This window comes from Aspergillus novofumigatus (genome assembly GCF_002847465.1).
Source record: "Aspergillus novofumigatus IBT 16806 chromosome Unknown P174scaffold_5, whole genome shotgun sequence".
NCBI lineage: Eukaryota > Fungi > Ascomycota > Eurotiomycetes > Eurotiales > Aspergillaceae > Aspergillus > Aspergillus novofumigatus.
The window spans coordinates 1,289,296-1,310,527 of record NW_020194278.1 but is presented as its reverse complement, the minus strand read 5'-3'; the positions used below and the strand labels follow the sequence as shown (position 1 = coordinate 1,310,527).

At 50.2% G+C, this 21,232-nt stretch overlaps 7 protein-coding genes across 7 annotated transcripts; 5 read left to right on the top strand and 2 right to left on the bottom strand.

The window, feature by feature from the left end:
• Positions 1-1,289: 1,289 nt before the first annotated feature.
• Positions 1,290-2,281, top strand: P174DRAFT_210982 (uncharacterized protein). Its single transcript, XM_024821344.1, has 3 exons — positions 1,290-1,722; positions 1,789-2,089; positions 2,137-2,281. Exons 1-3 carry the CDS (start codon positions 1,621-1,623, stop codon positions 2,223-2,225), a joined length of 492 nt encoding a protein of 163 aa, XP_024681340.1. The 5' UTR covers positions 1,290-1,620; the 3' UTR covers positions 2,226-2,281.
• Positions 2,282-2,336: 55 nt separating this feature from the next.
• P174DRAFT_513277 (uncharacterized protein) lies at positions 2,337-3,919 on the bottom strand (the record flags this gene model as incomplete). Its single annotated transcript, XM_024831965.1, has 3 exons — positions 3,401-3,919; positions 3,278-3,351; positions 2,337-3,257 (listed from the first exon to the last, which is right to left on the bottom strand). Exons 1-3 carry the CDS (start codon positions 3,849-3,851, stop codon positions 2,337-2,339), a joined length of 1,446 nt encoding a protein of 481 aa, XP_024681339.1. The 5' UTR covers positions 3,852-3,919.
• Positions 3,920-4,184: 265 nt separating this feature from the next.
• Positions 4,185-5,220, top strand: P174DRAFT_209245 (uncharacterized protein). Its single transcript, XM_024821340.1, has one exon. It carries the CDS (start codon positions 4,626-4,628, stop codon positions 5,019-5,021), a length of 396 nt encoding a protein of 131 aa, XP_024681338.1. The 5' UTR covers positions 4,185-4,625; the 3' UTR covers positions 5,022-5,220.
• Positions 5,221-7,913: 2,693 nt separating this feature from the next.
• Positions 7,914-9,816, bottom strand: P174DRAFT_461267 (CAAX farnesyltransferase subunit beta RAM1; the record flags this gene model as incomplete). The annotated part of the gene is made up of 8 exons (XM_024829978.1): positions 7,914-8,193; positions 8,253-8,531; positions 8,583-8,700; positions 8,755-8,831; positions 8,943-9,017; positions 9,070-9,225; positions 9,294-9,424; positions 9,457-9,816. The coding sequence occupies 8 exons, from the start codon at positions 9,814-9,816 to the stop codon at positions 7,914-7,916; spliced, it is 1,476 nt and encodes a 491-aa protein (XP_024681337.1).
• A 2,527-nt stretch (positions 9,817-12,343) lies between these two features.
• P174DRAFT_210624 (Zn(II)2Cys6 transcription factor domain-containing protein) lies at positions 12,344-15,388 on the top strand. The gene is made up of 4 exons (XM_024821341.1): positions 12,344-13,883; positions 13,942-14,793; positions 14,848-15,046; positions 15,106-15,388. Exons 1-4 carry the CDS (start codon positions 12,783-12,785, stop codon positions 15,204-15,206), a joined length of 2,253 nt encoding a protein of 750 aa, XP_024681336.1. The 5' UTR covers positions 12,344-12,782; the 3' UTR covers positions 15,207-15,388.
• A 1,695-nt stretch (positions 15,389-17,083) lies between these two features.
• Positions 17,084-18,181, top strand: P174DRAFT_442611 (ubiquitin family protein). Its single transcript, XM_024827618.1, has 2 exons — positions 17,084-17,396; positions 17,475-18,181. Exons 1-2 carry the CDS (start codon positions 17,159-17,161, stop codon positions 18,152-18,154), a joined length of 918 nt encoding a protein of 305 aa, XP_024681335.1. The 5' UTR covers positions 17,084-17,158; the 3' UTR covers positions 18,155-18,181.
• A 187-nt stretch (positions 18,182-18,368) lies between these two features.
• Positions 18,369-21,206, top strand: P174DRAFT_391242 (putative RING and UBP finger domain protein). Its single transcript, XM_024823509.1, has 3 exons — positions 18,369-18,808; positions 18,876-19,552; positions 19,613-21,206. Exons 1-3 carry the CDS (start codon positions 18,598-18,600, stop codon positions 20,837-20,839), a joined length of 2,115 nt encoding a protein of 704 aa, XP_024681334.1. The 5' UTR covers positions 18,369-18,597; the 3' UTR covers positions 20,840-21,206.
• The last annotated feature ends 26 nt before the right edge of the window (positions 21,207-21,232 follow it).

Genomic DNA, 21,232 nt, shown 5'->3' with positions numbered 1-21,232 from the left:
TCATAGGTATGCAAGATTAGACTTCATCTGTTTTATCAGACATTGCTTCTCCTTGCCCAAGCCAATGCCTATACTACGCGGTAGGCAGGCAGCATGCAACATCTAACTTCTGTTTGCTAGACAGATAGAATAGCAGCAGAAAAATTCAGGAATATGAGTAATGTGCAACATGTCATCCTGCGTGCGGCCACCAGACAGTCACAAGCAGCTGTCTAACACAGTCCTGCCCCGTACCACAGTCCGGTAGCCTCACCCGTCACCTCTTAATTATATTCAGAGTATGCAAAGGCCCAGCGCAGACTTGCACAACGTTCAGCCCCTGCACCAAGCAAACCACGCCAGCTTCGAGAGGGTTCCATCATAGCCAGATGAAGATTGGACGCCTTGTCTTCTGTTGGCTTTTATTCTCTAGTAGTCTCGGAAACAATCCAACTGCCATACAAACACACATCCGCATCCGCACTGCCCTCGGATAGATGTACGGAGTACCTACCCACCATCCGATCCGAACCAACAATGCCAGAGACACGCCACTACAACTCCACCAACTCATCCTATCTCAGTCTACCTCCGGTACAAAGCATTCATTGGATTTTTGCCGTCTATGTAGAACGGAGTATCAAAGGGGAAAGGGAGGGAAGGACCTTGAGAACGCGGGTAGCTTAGTCTAGGGGCGAGGGTTACACAGCAGGCGGATGGGCGTGGGACAGGCAATTCTGCACATTTGCGAATCACCTTAACCAAATCCTCTCTGCAATGAATTTTGTTTCTGTTCTGACGTTATTGGAGCATAGGTTGGGATATTTGCAGTTGAGTGTAGTGCCTTCCTCGCCTCTGAGATGGACCCTGAGAAATGAAAGTGCGGTAGCAGTCCAGGGAAATGAGGACAGGAGATGTCTAAAGTACGAGTACAGTACGAGCACAGTGCGGTATACCGGCATATGTGCAGCCAAGCAAACCGATCCGGGGTCGTGTGCGCTTCATCAAACGGTCTGCTTGTCTGGTATCTGGAGTTGGATTGGTCCGGATGTTTAAAGTCAATCGGAGTGGTTGGATACTATATTCATCTTCAATCTAGTACAGGTATAGTTGTGGCATTCATGAACTCCGTCTGGAGCATGCTTATATCAAGTAATAGCAGAAGATGGACAAGACTGTAGAGAAAGTATCGTCAAGCACCACACCCACTAGCCAGGTCCACAGAGAAAAAAACGGACGGATACCTACAGCCCTGCCAACCGCCGGACACCTCAATCGCCGGCTCATCGACAATCGACAACGGCCGTGCAGATATCTGCATGCACCAAATGAAATTCATTTCCGTGTCCTCGTTGCCAATCACAGCCCGTCCGAGCTCGCGGCCGATTGTCGCAGGCAGTCGGACTGTCATGTAGACTTCGAGGCTGGGAGTGATGGATGGATGGATGGATGGGATGGCAGACAGGCGCTGTGTGCTACGTTCCTTTTTTTAAACTACGATGGTTCCCCGGTCCTCAGTCATCAGGAGCCAATTCATGCTTGCCTCATTCTGCTCTCCCCGTGGTATAAGTTCGTGTCTGCTTTTGCTTCACGTCTAAAGGCTGTTATCTATACCTGCTACTGCACTAGCTAATCTTCGGGATGCCGGCCGTTGGACCCCGTGTGTCAAAGGAGGAGTTTATGCAGGCGCTGGGGCTGAACTCGCATGATCCCCAGCATGAGCAGTACTATCGAGCTATGAGGGTATGTTCTCCATATGTCTATGTGCAGGTGCAAGAATGTATTGTACAGTATGCTGAGTATGTACAGGATGAAGCCATCGTCGTATACAACCGCATGAACCAAGATACCTCGGATCTGCTGGACAGCGTCAGAAACGACCCCAACACCCGACCGCCCTTTTTCTGGCATCATATCCGTCCGGAGAGACAGCGATGGGGTATCATGGAGATCTCGCGGAACGCCGGGCCCCTGACGCGGCCGCTGTTCGAGCGCGGAAACACCACGGGCGAGTACGGTCCCAACTGGGTGGCCGGCTGGTTGCTGTACAGCGTGTTTCGGTCGAGAGATGTTCGTAATAACCGTAATCGGCGGAAGGGTGACGATCATGGTAGGTTGTCCAAGAAACAGTATCGATGCATCGCTGACAGCGCCCAGGCCAGGATCCAAAAAGGGATAAGCAGACGGCACAATCGGACAGTGGACTGACAAAGAAGACGTATTATGACCCGGTGAGGAATGGATGATGCGGGTGTTTTAACGTTTAACGAGGCAACAGTGCTGGCTTGAGCTTTCCAACTTCCTTCTTTTGTATAGACGACCCTTTCATCGCTGTCATTTTTCACATAATTAATGAATCAATCATCGTCTCTGTCGTCCTTTGGCCGCTCTTCTTTCTGAGATCCGTTCTTGAGTCTTCTCTCCTTCTTCAATGCCTCGGTAACGCGGTCGTCCTGCTCGTCCTTTCGCTCGTCCCAATCGACGTCGTATTCAGCCGCGATGTTTTTGATCTCCCTGCGTATCGCATTGGCTTCATCAATGAGTGACTCCCACACCTGAAGGTCAATCCCTTTCATCTGGTAGAGTTTCTTTTGCCGCGCATTGATTGTAAAATCAAGCGCTGAACGATAGGAAATCTCGCGGTTGTGATACAGGAACCAAAGGTAGCCACCCATCAAAGTGGACAAGCTGACCAGATAGGTCACCGGTTCCATCGTATCCCACCCCAGGTCCGTCTCAAAGGTCAGTTTGTACACAATGTACCACCAAAAGGCGAGAATGCCAAACCCGCCAAGGGCCACCCGTTGAGCACCCCGATGCGCCAGCGCGTCACACTCATGCTTGATTTCTGCAAGACCCTGGATTCTGCGAGAGATCTTCCGTAGCCTCATCCGCAGAAAATACGTCCTCTCATCGAAAGAAGGTACGGCAACGTGAATCTGTTCCAGCCCGGCCGGGGCACCTTCAATCGTCACGATAAACTCTTTGGCCCGCGCGGCATCCCGGATAAAGTCTCCAATCTCGGTGGACTGCGACCACCGGATGAAGCGCTGCTCCTTGTCGCCCTGTCCGGGCCCTGGCCGTCGCAGATAGCTGAATGTTTCGTCCACCTCCTGGAAGTCTTCCCCTCGTTTTGCCACTGTCGCGTCATCCTTTCCTCCTTCGACTCTGTGAATTTCAGCATCGGTACCTTCGTACATACCCCGTTTCGGTCTGATGGCGTCCTGTTCAAGCTGGAGCGCGATGAACGACACTGCAGGTGGTCTCTTCTGACCGTTCTCGTCTTCGATTGGGGTACCTCGGACTGGATTAAACGTTCTAGATGAGATAGGGGCTGCTGCGGGTGGATCAGGATGGCGATCTGCTCAATGTCTTGAAATTGTCAGCTACAGCCAGATCGCCGCACCTACAGATAACATACCTCTGCGGTTGATGGTCGTCAATGGAATGAGAAGCTTAAACAACCTCGACGGTGTCGTCAACAGCTTGCCTGCAATCGTATCGCCCTTCGTCATCGCCTTCGCAACTTTCCCCCCAGACTTTGTATCTTGGCCCGACTCGTTCTTCCCGGCTTCATGCTGCTGCTGCACCTTTTTGACCTCAAGCCTCTCCAGGGGATCCGGCTCGGCCGTTTGTGGCTCTCGCTTATCTCTGTTTCTGGCACTCAATTGGAAACTCCGTCGACCCGTCTGTGTCACGCGACTCAACGTCGACACTCCTATGTATCGGATTCGGAATGATCTCGACGGCAAGGGCTGAGGTAATCGGTCAAGGATATTCAAACTATTATATTGGATTGAAGCACACTGACTTCCCAGCGTTGCAGACCGCAATGCAGCCGCAATGGGTGTGCGGCTAACAAGCGCCCGCATCTTAAATAGTGTCTCAGCTGAGAACCATGTGAAAGTACTCTGTAGCTTTACCGAGAAAATCAGCGAGATCTATGCAATTATTGGAGAAAGGAATGACCATTGTTGAGAAGAGGACTTTATCTCAGATTCTCCATCTTCTAATATGTTGTTGGAGAGATCAATTGCTGATAAACAGGTCATTGAGCTGAGGCGGTGCCTTGGAACGTATATGGATACGTCATGATGCCTAAGCGGATAAGCAAACAGTGCAAACATATCAAGCTTCTAGATTCATGCCTCAGGTTTACCACCGTCTTTGAAACATCAGTACAAGGATTCTAATTGCCAGGTAGACCAGGAGTCATCTTAAGAAACTGCAATATTGCTTCGATTGAACGATAATAGAAAAGAGACATCCACCTCAAGCACTGCTGGCCACCACATGCAAAAAAAAGAAATAAAGGACAATGCTCAACACAAATTCCAGTAACTCAGTCAGCCAGCCGAATCATCATCTATAAAGGGAAAAACTACATATCATCGTTTGCATGAAAGTCACTCTGGCAAAAGGCGCTTCAATCTATTAGGATATTTCAAGGCATGTCATCAATCGTAACGTCGTAAGGTTGATTTTTTTTTTCCTTTGCCTTTCCTTGTTTGAGTTGGTTGATCTTCCAATCCCTCACTGTTAGCCTCCGTCAGTCGAATTGCCTGGCATTATCGTGCCCGGCTGCTAAAGGCGAGTGTCCTGGCTGGGCCCAGAGTCTGTCGGTAGAGACTGAGCCGGCTCCCCTCATGGCTTTCTGGGCTACTCCCACCGCTCCTGCTCCCTCCACTCGTCGAGGTATCAGCATCGTCAAGGTAGCGGCTCTTCCGGCCCGTACCAATAGCCACCGGGATCCCCTGTACGATACCCCCGTGGTCATGGCCCGCCGGATACATGCCGTCGTTGACGGAGAAGTTCCGACAGATCAAGTACGCCCGCATGGCCGCATTCTCACGGGCGAGTGTCTCGGATTCGCACACGGAATCTGTTTGGTATTCGCGGTTGTTGACGCGCACAATGCAGGAGTATCCGCCTGTACCTGCGTAGGACTCGTATTGAGGTTCTGGCCAGCGGCGGCGTCGACAAAGACCTGTTTCGCATGGTTATTGGTCTGCTCAAAACGGAAGATCAAGTCTAGTGTGTAGAGGATGGAAAGAAACCCGCTGTGGTAGTCAGGGATCAACGACAAATCAGAATGATGCGAGATAAAGCGGTTCATGTGGTCTTCCAGTGAAACCGATTGCAACTTGCAAGGTCCTTGAAGGAAGCGATATTCAAACAGTGCCAAGCCCAATCAAAGGACAGAGGTTTCGCGTATACAACAATCGGCAGGGCGCCGATAAGAGCAGATGGGGTGACATACTCGCAAGATAGAGAATATAGTACATCGCGTATACAGATAGCGGCCAATAAAATGTATGGGACGGAGCGGTATCGGTCTAGTATTCGCTGCCCTGGCTATGTTGACCCTGTGCGGCAACCTAGCAATCAATCCAGAGGCATTCAACAAGCCTCTTGGGAGAGATGTTTGTTGCTGCCCAATGCCCACGTTGTTCACACAAATTATGCGATTTGCTAGCAGGGATGGATCAAAAGTCCTCTGCAGCGAGTCAATCGGCGTCGAGGATGCTTAGTATAGATCACTGGGGACAAAGAGGGTCAACAAAACGTGAGCACATTGGAATTAGCCGCCGAAGGAAGACAGCAACATGGTAGACGGCTTCAATGATGATAATGAGCGATCGAAAAAGAAAAGAAGGACGACGACCATCGGGCTAGGTATAATCGGCTCAAATAAACAGGTGGGGCTCCAGAAGCAGACGTCAAGTCCTATGTCCAAAGGCAGAAGGGGTCAGAGGTTTCCAAGCGAAATTAACAAATTTTAGGAATGCCCTTTGTTCCACCATATTGGCTGGACTAGGAAGGTCGAATGTCGGTTTAATCATGATTGCACTAAGGATCTTTCGTGTGTGTTTTCTCCTTTGTTTTCTCTCAATTCCGAGTCGCGAGCCATATTGGACCGTTGATGCGTTGGCATGGCTTTCGACCAGTGATTAAGCTTGGGAAAATGGAGCTTCCTGGTCCATCCGCCACGGTGTTATTCGCCGCCGATCCATGCGGCAAAGATTGGCATGTCGCGCAGCATAACAATCTCCGAGCAAATCGTGGTGTCAATCTGCCATCGCTGCGCTGTTGCAGAATGAACGCCCAGCCATTTGAGCGGAGGCCATGTTTAATCGGATTTTTCTGGCGCCTTTTTCGCTTCAGCGCTGATGCACAGTTGTGCGAAGGGGATCCCATAAAACCCCGCAGCAAAAGAAGAATGCAGGACATTTACTACTGTCCTCATGTTCAAGACATTGGATCGCATCAGCGCGTTTAATGAAAGGCGTTGTAGAAAACCACTAATGCGCTTTCGTTCGTAACAAGATGCATGCCACGCAGGACGGCAGGTATCCCAATTCTAGCTCGAACCTAGAAGAATGAGAGATAAAATGATTATATAGCCGTTACTACAGTGTATCAGAAGCGGACTGAAGGTTTTTGTCCGCAAGACACTAGTCGGAAGGAGACTTGCAAACGCTGTAAAGAGGCGTTAAGCTGCGAAAGAACTCTGATCCCACGCCACAATGGCGAGAGTAAGTCATGACGGTTCGGCTAGTGTCCCGGGCAGGACTCCCCTTCCAATATCGACCGTTTTCTCGGGATAATGCTTTCACTGTCCTTAGACTCAGAGCAGCCTCAAACTCGATCGGAGCTAAGGAGGCGAGGAAAGGAGGGGCACACGAGCTCCAACCCTGGGTGGAAGAGCAAAACGGGATGAGAGGCGCCGGTCTGCCAGTCTGATAGTGGTGGTCGTCATAATGTGCCATGCAGAATTAGACGAATGCAATAGGTCAGTCCTGGAATTTCGACGGACGATATTGGCCCAACATCTGTGTTGTGACAGGCAGGCATCGGATGCAATGATGAGTTGGCAAGTTCTCACTTAGGTGAGGTGGGGAATCCATGCGACTTTTCCTTGCACGAGCAATCGCTTCTGATGGCAAGGAGAAGCAGATAGAACACGCAACTTTGATGAAGATTGCAAATGCCGCTGCATAGCATTCCACAGAAGTATACATCATAATCGGGAGGAAATCCTGATGGTACTAAATCGAGTAGACACAATCAACATCGATGCTGACGACCCAGTTGTGGACGTAATGCAGGATGACTGTCGAGGATGCCAAACTTACTTTCACTGCCGGTGCATGGCGCAAGTCTGCCTTCTTCTCCCATACAGGCGCTCGGACGAGTCTTCAAGTAACGAATAGAGTATGAGCAATCTGACATGTCCGTAAATTCTTCACCCCAGACGCCGAGAATGGGAGCTAGGCCAGGGGCAGAATGGCTCATGCAGTCTCATTTCCTCGAAATGCTGCTAATGATGAAAAGTTGATAAACTAGGTAACTTGAGAGATGGAAAGGAGAAGGGGCGGCTAAGCAAGCGGCAAGTCATGAGGAGGAAAACAGGCCTTGCTGCCTCAGTCACAATATCCGCTGAAAGAAACTAGTGAGTGATGGAAGGATGTCAAGGCTATCAACCTCATGTTCCCAACGACCTCGATCCCCATGCAAGCGATCTATCGATGCTTCTCAACCTTCCGGTATGTCAAACTCTACCTGATCCCTGAAACCATCAAGTCCCCTGCCTCATGAATGTCAAGGAAGGGACTGTGCAGACTGCGACTGCACTCCACAATCCTTAGCTTAGTCGCCTTCTATCCCTTGCTTCTAAATCACCAGCTTCACGTCGCTGGTCAGCCACTCCTTGACGACGCTGAGCGCACGTTGGAATTGATAATGTGCGAACCATGTGACATGGTAAGCATAGCCCGTAAATTTGCTCTTAGTGTAACTTGAATTTGAACGAGTTACATCTACATCCCGACTCTGTCAGGGTGCAGTGCACACGCTGCTACCAGCTTCATTTGTTCGCTTTCTCGAACCTTTCCAACACCCCAGCCCTTACTCCTTACTTTTCTCGGGCTAGTCTACAGGTCGAAAGATTGATTTTCGAACCAGACACGTATACCTTCGGCTGACTTGTGTGGAATGACAAAAATGGGATGGAAAGGAACGAGTCGATCATTCTCAGTGAATACACCAATGTCGGATCCTTGATCATCCGAGGCGAGGTTAGGGTCGTGCTTCCAAGAGAATGCAGAGCTGAAGTCATCCTTCGAGCTCGCACTTGAGTCAGTACAGTAATGGTGATATTGAACCGTGCTGAGCCCGGAGAGGGCATAACATGTATGGTATGAATCCGGGTGTCTGTAGACAGTCAGCCTATGCACATTTACTGCGAATGTTGCGGTCATGAATTGACATACTTTCCCGGTTTGTCTCGAAGGCCGCCAAGCTTGCACTGGCAACAAGAAAGGATATATCTTGTCAATCCCTCTCGACTGTAAAGATTGCCGACGGAAGCTCGCTTAGGGTCTGCCGCTGACTGAGTGCCATCTAGCGCAGCCTGGACGAGGGGCCAGCAATTTCCTACCCAGTGGCTGTAACACCCGTCCACCAATTTATTGGTTCTGCCGGAGAAACCTCCCTCGGGTGCATATTGTCGAGCCGAGAGCCAGGGAAGGAGCGTTGCAACATTCATATATCTAATACACTCAGCAAGGGTAGAAAGATGATCTGTGGATGCGGATCCTTACCTTGGCACAACCACTTCAGGCCGACCAAGGAGACAAAGACAGGCCAAAGCACAAAAGGCATAAGCGCCATGCGCCTCAGTGCCCGGACTCCCGGAGATACCACCTTCATAGGTCTGACCTGCAATTTCACTGTCAATAACAACCAGGAAGCGCAGCAAAGGACGCCACTTACATCGCGAAAGATATTCAGGAAGGCCATCCGTGAATGTCTCCAACCCATTCTGCCGAGCTTCGGCTTCCGGGGCAATTCTAGTGGCAAATCGAGGAGAGCATGGACTACCATCGCGCAGTAGGCGCCTCTGAGCTGGCGACTCAGTGAAATGCTACATATGCAGGGAAAGGTTGATGGGGAAATGTTACCGCACGTCCTCTTCTCCACCCTCACAGACGGTAAAGCCGCCATCAGGCTGCTTCAATTTTCCGAGCCATTTCCACCTCAAGAAGGTTAGCGATGACTTGCTGGTAGGGGTGCCTCATCACAACTCACATTGCCTTTCGATCAATCAATTTGAATGCCTCTTCACCACCAACCATGGCGATAGACAGCACCGCAGCATAGCTCGATGCAACATGCGACATCTGGCCATGCCCTCCTCCAATCCCACCAGTGGGATTCTGCGCAGCAGTGAATGTGGAGATGACGCTGGCAATAATTAGTCGAGATTCATGTCGGACAGGGAGCACGACTGCATAATTTAGGGGCAAGCTTACCGTTCGCGAAATCGAGTCACATCTTCTCCTAGAAGGCATAGCCCTGCCAAGGCCCAGTAAACCATCCAAGGGCGACTAGCATCGAGCGCGACAAAGGAGGCGGGATAGTCCTCCAGTGAGTCGTAAAGATACTCAATGTGGTCTTTGCGTTGGAGAGCGGGACTCCATACTTGTTAAAGGGACCTTTTTGGCTGTTGTGGATTCCCTTCAGCAATGGCAGGCATTTGTTGACTGTTTCGCTTTGAAGACCAGTGGTCTCTGTGGAGAGTGAGTCGTGGATCAGAGGCGGCTCCCTGAAGAGCGCTGGAATTCCGGGATGGACTTGGCTTTCCCCCATCTTTCCGCTCTGGAGGGACGATGAATGGTTGTGGGAACTGGTGGCCGCTGGGGAGCGACTATTGACCTGCAAGTTTGCGCTGAAGTTTCGACCTTTTGGTTTTCCTGCGGTCACGGATGGTCCTTGACTGGTCGAAGAGAAAAGGACTTTGCGACGGTGTTTCCCAGTCGCTGCGATAACAGGCATAGAATATCTAGGATGGTAATCAAGGTTTCCGATCATACACTCATTTATACACGCGAGTAGAGCAATTTTGCAATTTTCTTTGCGATGTTGCTATATCCTAATCATTGTTCTTTTCCTCGTCAATGGAAATTTTGCCATCATCAGTCCATTGTTCTTCCGTCAAGTCAGGTGGTGGGCCTCGACCCCTCCTAACAAGCGGGTACAAACAAATTCCAAAGCGGAAGAATTGACCTTTTTTTGTTCGCCTCCAGCAAGAACAGATGGGGATCAAGGTCGACGTCTCTTTGTCTTACATTTAGAAGATTAACTCAATCAACCTCAAACTGGAATAATCATCCAGTCAATCTATCCGTTGCTTTGTTGCTCCCTAGCCGGGAAGATCCCGTTCTCCGCCTCTGCTTTCTTTTTCTTCCTGGGTCCTGCCAGTGCTGATCCCCGAATGGATCTTCTTCCAGCCTTTTAAATTTCAAGTCCTTGACCTCTCAAGGTCAAGTCTTACAAATTACTCGACAACCTTTAATACCATCATGTCTTGGTGAAGGGGCAGATAGGACCGTTGTGCTGCCTCCCTTGGTAGCGAATGTCAGCCCCCAAATTAGCGATGCACAAAGACACCTAAGGAAAGTCTGTAAGAGATATATAATCGTCGAGGACATCAAGAAATCAGCGAGAAAAGCGCCGCATTCCTGCCGAGGACAACGTGATCACCCTGTATACTCCGTCAGAGCCTTCCTTGTCTTAGCACGAATGCGCATTGGTTCTTCTTCTAACCCAACCAACAACCTTTGAGGCTAGCATAAGCAATAGCAGTCGGTTCAAAACTAGCATGCATGTGGACTATTCCTAGCGATTGTTCAACCCTTTTCCAAGATGCCAGACAACAATCATGATCGAAAACTCTATTTCTCGGATTAGTGATTTAAGAGAGTAATTACTAACGACGTCGCAACGTCATCAACGCCCCGGGTCGTCCCTCAGCAAGAGCAGTGCCATGAAACAAGACTGCAACTGTATGTTCTGCTTGCGGTTGCTGGCGTGGCGCGCTGCGAGTAAGATCCAACAGAATGTCGATATCTATGAAGGGAACGAATGGGAAACTGGTCTGCACTTGTCAAACTGGAGAGTCAGTACAGTACCTGTCTCTGATACTATGCAATTAGTAATGACGGGAGTACAGTGGCTTCTGCCAAGTCGATTTTCCCAAAGACCCTTCTTGACGCCTTACTCGCCTGGAACCCAGAAGGCATGCATGACCCCGTGCCGTCAAGCGTTGTCACTGACGCTGCGTTCTTCCCATTTTGTGGACACTTCAAGGGTGCTCAGAGATATGATCTATCGCGATCTTGCTATGAAAGTTGTCGCGATTAGACCTCCTCATTGACCAATAGATCCCGGTCTGTGCAGAAAGTCTATAAGTTGACCGTCCCTAAGACGAATTCCTACTTGGCCAAGGCTGAAGCTGAGGGGCCGTGGGCAGAGTAAAGCACAAACACTCTAGCAAGAGGGTCCAGAGCTTCCTTCTCGGACAATAATCATCAGCGAATGTCGTCTTCTACCTAGCATCACCACAGGTAGCTTCTCCGAACAAGTGGCCTGATATGCTTGCTCAGCAATAATGGACTCATTCTGACAAGCAGCATCCCAGTCTTGGTACGATGATGTCCGTATCATTACGTACTGTCAAAGATGGAGCTGCTGCACAGTCAGCCACCCTAGTTGCCAACAAATCCAACGCTTGGTTTGAACTCTGGTCATAATTGGTTGGCGGTCCAATCCATCACCGGCGATTGACAACTGGACTGCCTTAGTCGCATGCACGGCAGACTACACTCACATTTGATCCATGATCGCCTCATAATCTCCATACAGATCGTAATGTATAGCCATGTACGATACTGTATGGATTGCCAGCGGGGTCTGTCCGAGTATTGCCACGCCTCAGAAGCGAAAGACCTTGCCAATCACACTTGATAATCAGATAATAGCTTCAATCATTCGGCTCAGTAGGGTAACCGGCTGGTAAAACAGTGACTAGTATCTTACCATTGGCACTGATCTTGTTGACGGTTTCCACTGATCTCCAGTTCCCGAGAGTCTCCCTGGGTCTCGTCCACGGAGCAGTCCGCAGCGCTACCGTGGTACTAAAGCATCTCAAAAGAACTCGGTACGGGTTTCCCGTATTTACTAAAGAGTATGCTGACGCTGACTTTCAGACACTGTCAGGCCGTGGTGTCGAGGTAGATGCATGTTTCAGAAGCGCTGCATTAGGTGCATGGCTTCATACCTTAGATTCGGAAGTCTCTGATGACTTTGTCAAATCGCTGTACTGCCCACTTGGCGATTCCAAGATGATCATCATGATTTATGAGGTGCGGCCAACGTAGGTATCTAGATATACGTTCTGTACGCAAAGCGCACCTCTTCCGTCCTAATTCTCATTGTCTCAGGCTCTCCGTCAATGAAATACCTGTCGTTTTCCCCGAAACAGCCTAGCTTGGTAAGTTCGTCAAAGTAGCCTTGAAAATCAATGAGGCTTTAGCAGGAAACCGGCGTGGCATTTACCTTTGTCCCTAATTTACATCCAATCACCTCACTCATCCTCGCCGGGTGACCATCAGCAAAGACGACAACCCCACCCACGATAGCGATAACTCCTTCCCAGGATCCTCTAGCGCAGCTCCGAAAGACGCAGCTTCCGCTCACCGCTGCTTCGTTCCCCACCGCCTCCTCTATGCCTGTGATTTCCCTCTTCTTCTTCCTCTCATACCCCCGGATTTTGGGCATTTTGCTCATCCGAGTGGCATTTGTCCTCAGGTTTCTACGACGAATTTACCTTCAACCTCTCTCGCTGTGAACTCTTTTGTACCACCCTCACCTTGTCTGGTCTTTCTTTGCTGAGATTTTCCTTTTTCAATTATTACATTTACATTTCCTTCTTGATATCTCGTAAATAGCTGATTCCGACAATGTCAAATGTTGATATAACCAACGATGGCTTCATCGGGCTTGACTACGACTCGAGAAGTTACATCCAGCCTCAGTCATGGCCCGTGGCGGTGGACCATCAGAGCTCCCAGCGAACGGAGGGATCGCGAGACATCTCTAGCGGTCACGCTTATGAACAGTCGGTAGCTCAGGATCCCAACCTGATGGTCGACTGGCACTTCCAACAGCTGCAACCCCACCTTCAGTACACTCAGGAGGATCATTCGTCGGCTCAGCAATATACGACTTCAAGCTATGGGATGCCCATCCATTCGTCTCCTGTGGATGTCATGGCTCCGCCCCAGGGCCAGATGAGCTCCGGTCTTTTGGAAAGTTCTTATATGCCACTACCTGCGCCAGTCGACATGGTTCCATTTGGCTACCAGGATCTCCAAACTGAGCTGATGTCTTTCCCGGATGGCCTGCCAGATTTATCATCCTACGCTGCACCACGCAACTTGATTGGTAGCAGTTCCCCCACGGACACTTACTTGGAAGTACGGTCATTGTCGAGTAGCGATAACGGCTGGAGCGCCATTGAACCCCGTCACTCTCACGAATTCATGTTCCCCGATCAGGGCATCTTTATCAATCCCACGCAAACGTTGCACGACCGGAGCCTTTCTGAGTCATCCTACTCAACTTCCTACGGCAGTTTTGTTGACATCTCCAATCCAGTCAACTCGCCCACCTCTGATCTTAACTTCGAGTCTGCTTTCAGCATGCCGAGACGGGTCTCCTACGATCACACTTCCCACGGCTCCCGATCCCCTACCGCAGTCAGCCCTGTAGCAATTGTGCGACCTATTCCTGTTCCCTCCAAGAAGTCCACTTCGCCCACCAGGTCTGCTGGATCACAGGCGTCATCCTCATCGCCGCCCAGTAGGAAACCATCGCGCAAAAGCCCAATCGCTGCGAAGACTGCGGAGACAAAGATCCGCAAGCAATCGCAAGCTGGAAAGCCGGAAGGCGAGAAACGTGTTGGAAAGCGAAAGGGCCCGCTCAAGCCGGACCAGAGAAAGCAAGCCAGCGAAATTCGCAAGTTGAGAGCATGCCTGCGTTGCAAATTCTTGAAAAAGACTGTAAGTTCTTCCGATCCGTAAATCTGCCAGCGCTTGACTGACAGGGCAACCTTCACAGTGTGATAAAGGCGAGCCCTGTGCCGGTTGTCAACCCTCGCATGCTAGATTATGGCAAGTTCCTTGCACAAGAATCGACATCAAGGAAATTGGGTACTTCATGAAGGATTGGAAAGCGGACTACGAGCGTCATATTACTCTCGGATTTTCGGTCGGAAACATCAAGGGTTTCTCAGAGCACGAAAGGACCTTGTTCATCACCCATGGTTATGGTCAGATTCTTCCCATTAACGCCCGGGAGGTCTACGTCCGGGATGATCAATGCTTTAGTGTCGACTGGGTCGAATCGATGCACCGAGAACCCACCCAGTACGAGGTCGAGACCGCCAAACTATCTGCTGGTATGGAAGGTATATCACATGCCATGTTGTCCGATTATCTTGACCGCCACATTGATGGCAATGGTACTTTTGAGAAGTTTGTGGACGACTACTTCGAGGGTACACCATTCCTGACGCAGATGCTCAAGACTGCCTTCCGGTATTACTTCCGCACCAAGCTACCTGTGATCCGTAAAGCGTTGAAGCTCATCATCGCCTACAACCTGACTCTCCATGTCACAATGGTGGAGGGTATAGGTGAAGAAGATGGCTTCCTTGGCAAGATTGAGGACCCATCATCGAAGTTCAAGGGCAAGATCATGGCGCCTGTCATGATCAATTTCCAGATCAAGTGTGCCATGGCTAATATGTGGCGCGAGCTGCAGAAGGATGTCCTCGAAGAGCTGTCGAGTCTTTACTCAAGCGTGTATAGTGGGGAGAAACTGAAGAACTGGCCTACGATCTTCATTTTAGCATGCATCCTGTTGGCAGTGTGGGAGGAAATGCAATTCGACTGCCATTACCGCACACCGGTGAGTCGCAATTAAGCACTGCTGTGAAAGGTTGAATTACTGACATCTCGGAAGGACCCTGCCGCTGTGGAGAAGTTCTGCAATGATATGGAGAATATCCCTGTCGGAGTCATCGTTGGCTTGTTCCAGGCAATTTCGCAGAAACTCCCCGCTTTCACTGATTGGGAAACACAGAAGCACCACCACTTGCTGTTTTCGAATCCAGATGTTTGCAACACCATGACCGAGGTTCGCGAACATGTAAAGCAATACGGTAAGCGGCCATCTGTTTCGCCCCTAACCTGTTGCTGAGTATACTAACCTGCCCCACAGAGAGCTATCTGAGAAGCCGCTCGAATTCGAAATTCGACCGCAATGACTTTGATTGCTTGTCGAACAAATTCATTTCAAGACTTGTGGTTCGCGCAAATTAAGATGACGAGATATGAGGATGAAAAACCACGACCTACAATCGACTCAAATGTGTTACGGCTGAGCCAGCGCAGTACAACCCCATATGAGACATGTCGACCTTGATGTTTACGAGACTCGCCTGAAGCGAAAGCGACTATCACTCTTTTCGCATTTGTGTCTTATTTACGGCCGCTTTCCTGCTGTCTTGACCTTTTGTGGATCTTGATTGACAGCGTTTATTTCTTCTTTTTTTTTTTTTTTTTTTTTTTTTCTTTGCTTCTTTCTCAGTGATATACGTTTCTCGCATAGTGTTTCCACAGCGATGATGAGTATCACGAACGTCATGATATTGTATGGTCACGAAGATGTCTGGCAGCAGAGACGATGAGCGCGCAACTGAGTTGCAGACGTATGCTAGAGGCTAGTTCTCGCGTCATTTTCACCGAGTTGCATTTTCCTTTTCATTTAGCGAGTTTTGTTCTCATTATTGTGTTTGACTATGAGGGGCATTATGATCGCTCCACGGAAAAACTAGGAGCTAAGCTTTGTTTACTCTCCGATTGAACTTCGCGATACCAAGGCAATTTGCAATTCCCGTCACGAATATTATATGTTCACCAGCTAGGTATTTCTCCCTTTGCTCGAATAGGCTCCGGGTTTAATGGTTGTAGAGCCATTTGATCAAGCAGCATTGGGATTATTCATTGTGTGCCCCTAGGTCGATGGTCATTCAAACAACATTCTGTGAACAATGCCGCACAGCAGATAATGTGGGAGAAGTGGATACGGCTGCCTTACTTACGCATTGCCTAAGGCCTCAAGGCAGGGGATCTACCGAATGCGAAGATCACATGACGCCTGATGGCTGTCCCGCATTACCATTTGTGGTAGCCTGGGGCGGCCGTCTTTAGTAGTAGTAGTAACAACACTATCAGCTGAGGTGTCCACTTTCCACCCCCTCTCCGGCCGATAAGGCACGTCATCGGTGTATGACGCAGTGAGAAACTGAGAATTGAAGCAGCACAGAAAACTCCGGCGGCTAAATGCGATAATTTAACAGTATCAAGGGAATCACGGCAGGATCAAAGGTAGATATTTCGGAAGAAGAAATTTTCTCTGAGTCTGGGCAAGGCTAATCGGATCTTGGGTGTCGAGATGGTGTGAGACGGCAACCAGTGGCGTCAGTGGCGGGTGTAAACGGAGACAGGCTGTAGGAAACATCTCGGACTATAGTGATATGTCTAGTCGCAGCTTTCCCAGGCAACGGAAGTCAGGAAAGAGATTTGAAGGTATGAAATAGGGGCAAGGTTACGATAAGGAGTGACGAACTTCCGCCCGTTGTTGTCCGTATCTATGTTTATTCACTTCAGAGTACCTTAGGAGGATGTAAAATAAGATCCTTTTGTCATCAATATAACTAACTAACTATGCCGCTATTATTACTCAGCTACCAACTGATACAAGGTACTTACAAGGTTCTTGAGGCGCCTATTATTGAGTCATCGGGCCGAGCGACGACCGGAAAGGCAGTTTTCTAGCAGTTTCCCCCAGGTATCTGTAGAGAGTTTGGCCAGGCGCAGGCTGTGAATGGCCAGAGGAACAGAAACCAGGGAAAGCGCCAGGCGGTGCCAGAAAAATGTTCCTGCCGCTCCTTCTTTCAAACTTTCCTTGCGTCACGTTATCCGGCCTATCTCATCACTGATTCACTCTCGCCGTTTCTGGTCCTGGCCTGGCCTGACTAAGTCGCTTCGCCTCCGCCTCCTCCCCCTCTCCTCTTATGAGTACTTAAACCTCTCCTCCTTCCCTCTGTCGCTCCTGCCTCTTTCATCATTTCATCATCTTTCTCTTATCCCTTCCCCTTCTGTGAGGTACACTAGCTCTCTACCATCTTCCTCCTATCTCCTACTGTTGAATACTCCCATCATCATCCTTTTGACGAATAGACTGAAACACTCCTCACATCGTCCTCACCATGCAGATCTTTGTCAAGACTCTCACGGGCAAGACCATCACCTTGGAGGTCGAGTCCAGCGACACTATTGACAATGTCAAGTCGAAGATTCAGGATAAGGAGGGCATCCCTCCTGACCAGCAGCGCTTGATTTTCGCTGGCAAGCAGCTCGAGGATGGCCGCACTCTCTCCGATTATAACATTCAGAAGGAATCTACTCTGCACCTGGTTCTCCGTCTTCGTGGTGGCATGCAAATCTGTAAGTTACTTTGCCGCCCCGAATTTCGCCACCCTGGTGGCCACATTTCAGGATCACTCGCTGACTCATTCACAACAGTCGTCAAGACCCTCACTGGCAAGACCATCACTCTCGAGGTGGAATCCAGCGATACCATTGATAATGTTAAGTCGAAGATCCAGGACAAGGAGGGTATCCCTCCCGACCAGCAGCGCCTGATTTTCGCTGGTAAGCAGCTGGAGGACGGCCGCACTCTCTCAGACTACAATATCCAGAAGGAATCGACTCTCCACCTTGTCCTTCGTCTCCGTGGTGGTATGCAAATTTTCGTCAAGACTCTCACCGGAAAGACTATCACATTAGAAGTGGAGTCTTCAGACACCATCGACAACGTCAAGAGCAAGATTCAGGACAAGGAGGGTATCCCTCCTGATCAACAGCGTCTCATCTTTGCTGGAAAGCAACTTGAAGATGGCCGTACCCTCTCTGATTACAATATCCAAAAGGAATCCACACTGCATCTTGTCCTCCGTTTGCGTGGTGGTATGCAGATCTTCGTCAAGACACTCACCGGAAAGACTATTACCCTGGAGGTGGAGTCCTCAGACACAATCGACAACGTGAAGAGCAAGATCCAAGACAAGGAGGGCATTCCTCCGGACCAGCAGCGTCTCATCTTCGCTGGTAAGCAGTTGGAAGACGGGAGGACCCTCTCCGATTACAACATTCAAAAGGAGAGCACGCTCCACCTGGTGCTGCGTCTGCGCGGTGGATGTTAAAGGAGAGAAGGCTTTCACTGATTTGACGACATTTTACGGCTCGGATGGCCTGCATGGCGTTTGGATGGCTTATGGTTTCTATTGATAAGGCTACGCTGGGCATACCTTTCTTTTCTTATCGCCACGATTACGGCGCATTACATACTCTATTTAAGAATCAATGGACCAGTTGATATCTCTGGTAACACTCATTTCAGGTAAACTTGTAGAAGGTTGTAGAAGTCACAAACGACCCTTCAAATAACTTCATTTGTTATTCCAGCGTATGATCTGGTGAGCAGGTGAGTGTTCCTTGACAATGCTCTTTGCCACAAGGCACGTGACTACGGTAACCAAGGAACCAAAAGCGGAATGATAAGCAACAATATATCCTGGAGACTGAGGTAATTAATGAAGCTGCAATACCACGAGCAGCTTAGCAATGTGAATGAGCATCGGTCGGGATGCCCTCCTACTTTTATCATTTGGCTATCGAATTGTTTGCTCATCCTCAGTCCGGTCTTGGATTCGCCTCTCAGAGTGTCGACCATCGATCACCTACGTCTCTATCATTTGACTCCGCATGTGAAGCTCTGCTCCCGTTTCAGAAGCGGGCGCGACAGTCGATATCAACGATTCATAACAGCCACCAGTCTCGGACTACTTCTTCTCAATGTACGTCTCATAGCCTAGAATTTGTAGAACTCTGAAATGCATCATGCAGCTCTAACGCAAAATCCAGCGGCGAGCGCGACAGCAACGGCGCATCCTACTGTACCCCACCTCTACACGAAATCACCCACGAGTGCGAGCGACTTTGAGAACGATCTCAGACTAGACAAAATATCAATCGAATGTGTTGATATGGTACCCTCGGAACACGAAAGCGCAACGGCTTCAAAACGGATTGGCAAGCGAGACGTCAAGGACAACCCGGTTGCGACCGGGATCGGCACCGATATTCTCGGCGGGCTACGCACCAAGGGGCAATATATACCACTTGACCAGCAGACGTCGGAGAGTATCTGGGGTATTGTGCACCTTTACCGAGATGCAGAGGAGACGCCGTTTCTCGTCGGCGAGGACTACCCTCTGGAGCTGAAAGGGTCGGCGGCGGCGGCCAAACAGCCGTATGATCAGCTCGGTGGGCGCCAGGATGCGCCGGCTAAGGGCCACTCACTTTCTCTGCGCCAGGATGAGGATTGCACGACTCTGTGTATACTTGCGGTGCCATCTTACATGTCGCCTTCTGACTTTCTGGGCTTCGTGGGCGAGGCGACAATGGATGAAGTGAGCCATTTCCGAATGATCAGGACGGCGAGGGCGAATCGGTATATGGTTCTGATGAAGTTTCGGAGCGGGAAGAAGGCGAAGGAGTGGCAGAAGGAGTGGAACGGTAAAGTCTTCAATAGCATGGAGGTGAGTGTTCACGATTTACTCCTTGTTTCAATTCGCGTCGCATGCTGATTTCCTCGACAGCCGGAAACGTGCCATGTCGTTTTTGTCAAGACGGTTGAGATTCAAGCCGTCAATTCCGACTCTGACCTCTCGGCTTCCCAGCAGAGCGCACCTTCTGCTTCGCATGTTGCGACAAGCCCCCAGCGGACGGCCATACCCACCTCTGTTCAGCCGAGCTCCATACCCACTGCCACCCTCTCGAGTAAACCGCTTGCGCCTCCCACACCCGCGCTCATCGAGTTACCCACCTGCCCCGTGTGCTTGGAACGCATGGATGAAACGACGGGGCTGTTGACGATATTGTGTCAGCATGTCTTTCATTGCACTTGTCTACAGAAATGGAAAGGAAGCGGATGCCCGGTGTGTCGATATACACAAGATGACTTCCGCAGGGGCAGTCAAGGGGCGGCGTACGGGGATGAGCCGGCAGAGTGCAGCGTCTGTCGCTCCGAGATCAACCTCTGGATCTGCCTCATTTGTGGAAATGTCGGCTGCGGCCGCTACGACGGCGCGCACGCTTTCGCACACTACAAGGAGACCTCGCACGCGTTTTCAATGGACCTTGCCAGTCAACGCGTGTGGAGCTATGTAGGCGATGCGTATGTCCACCGGATCATCCAGAGCAAGACAGACGGCAAGCTGGTGGAACTACCTGCAGCGGACAATAGCGCGCTTGATCCTCCCGACTGGAGCGATGCGGTGCCCCGCGAAAAGCTGGAGAACATGAGCGTCGAGTACACACACCTCCTCACAAGCCAGCTGGAAAGTCAGCGCGCTTACTTCGAGGAAATCGTCGAGCGAGCGGCCGACAAGGCATCGCAGGCTACCGCGGCGGCCTCCATGGCACAAGAAACGGCCGAAAAGGCGGCTGCCAGTCTACGGGCCCTGCAGGCGCAGTACGATAAACTGGCCGCCGAGACTCTCCCCGGTCTCGAGCGGGACAAGGCTCGAGCCGAAAAACGAGCGGAGAAATTCGAGGCCATGACGCGCAAGATGGAGAAGGAATGGCGAGAGGAAAAGACAATGAACGAGAGCCTTATGAAGCGTATCGAACATTTGACGGCCGAAGTCGCGGAGCTCAAAGCCGCAAACGCGGACTTGACGGAGCAGAATCGTGACCTCACGTTCTTCATCAGCGGCTCGGAACGCCTCAAGGATCAAGGTGAGGACGTGGTGCAAGGGACTGTCAGTGTTCCGGATCCTCCGGCCAACAGTAAACGGAAGGGCAGAGGGAAGGGGAAGAAGTAGTTCGACATCAGCCGTGATGTTGTATGTCGATCATGGAAAACTTCTCTGTCGTCATCCCAAACGCAGTACCTTGATCCATTGATCAAGAAGGTATGCAGAGGAGATTCAGACCGGTTGCTACAAGTCAGGTCTCTATAAGCACTGCTCCTCTGGTACCTTGGGCCCTCCGAGGGACAGGGACGGTTCCTCGTTTGCGTTGTGACTGGGGATTGCTTGCCTTCTAGCCTATACTAGTGAGGGACCCCATGCGCATAAGACGCTGGAGGCTATTGAAAATTCGCCATTGTGTGAATCGCTCCACCAGAATAAAGCACTTTCTAGCAGAATAGTCAGTACTCATTACTGAAATCACCACTTGATCTGTTCCAATGTCCTCATTGAGAAGAATCGTAC

Excerpts from the sequence above, each read along its gene's own strand:
- P174DRAFT_391242 (XM_024823509.1), top strand. The coding sequence starts at position 18,598 with ATGCCCTCCTACTTTTATCATTTGGCTATCGAATTGTTTGCTCATCCT. Across the intron at positions 18,809-18,875 it reads TCGGACTACTTCTTCTCAAT|CGGCGAGCGCGACAGCAACG; the intron begins GTACGTCTCATA and ends CGCAAAATCCAG. Across the intron at positions 19,553-19,612 it reads AAGTCTTCAATAGCATGGAG|CCGGAAACGTGCCATGTCGT; the intron begins GTGAGTGTTCAC and ends TTTCCTCGACAG.
- P174DRAFT_442611 (XM_024827618.1), top strand. The coding sequence starts at position 17,159 with ATGCAGATCTTTGTCAAGACTCTCACGGGCAAGACCATCACCTTGGAG. Across the intron at positions 17,397-17,474 it reads TCGTGGTGGCATGCAAATCT|TCGTCAAGACCCTCACTGGC; the intron begins GTAAGTTACTTT and ends CATTCACAACAG.
- P174DRAFT_209245 (XM_024821340.1), top strand. The coding sequence starts at position 4,626 with ATGGCTTTCTGGGCTACTCCCACCGCTCCTGCTCCCTCCACTCGTCGA.
- P174DRAFT_210982 (XM_024821344.1), top strand. The coding sequence starts at position 1,621 with ATGCCGGCCGTTGGACCCCGTGTGTCAAAGGAGGAGTTTATGCAGGCG. Across the intron at positions 1,723-1,788 it reads AGTACTATCGAGCTATGAGG|GATGAAGCCATCGTCGTATA; the intron begins GTATGTTCTCCA and ends GAGTATGTACAG. Across the intron at positions 2,090-2,136 it reads GCGGAAGGGTGACGATCATG|GCCAGGATCCAAAAAGGGAT; the intron begins GTAGGTTGTCCA and ends GACAGCGCCCAG.
- P174DRAFT_210624 (XM_024821341.1), top strand. The coding sequence starts at position 12,783 with ATGTCAAATGTTGATATAACCAACGATGGCTTCATCGGGCTTGACTAC. Across the intron at positions 13,884-13,941 it reads GCAAATTCTTGAAAAAGACT|TGTGATAAAGGCGAGCCCTG; the intron begins GTAAGTTCTTCC and ends CAACCTTCACAG. Across the intron at positions 15,047-15,105 it reads CGAACATGTAAAGCAATACG|AGAGCTATCTGAGAAGCCGC; the intron begins GTAAGCGGCCAT and ends CCTGCCCCACAG.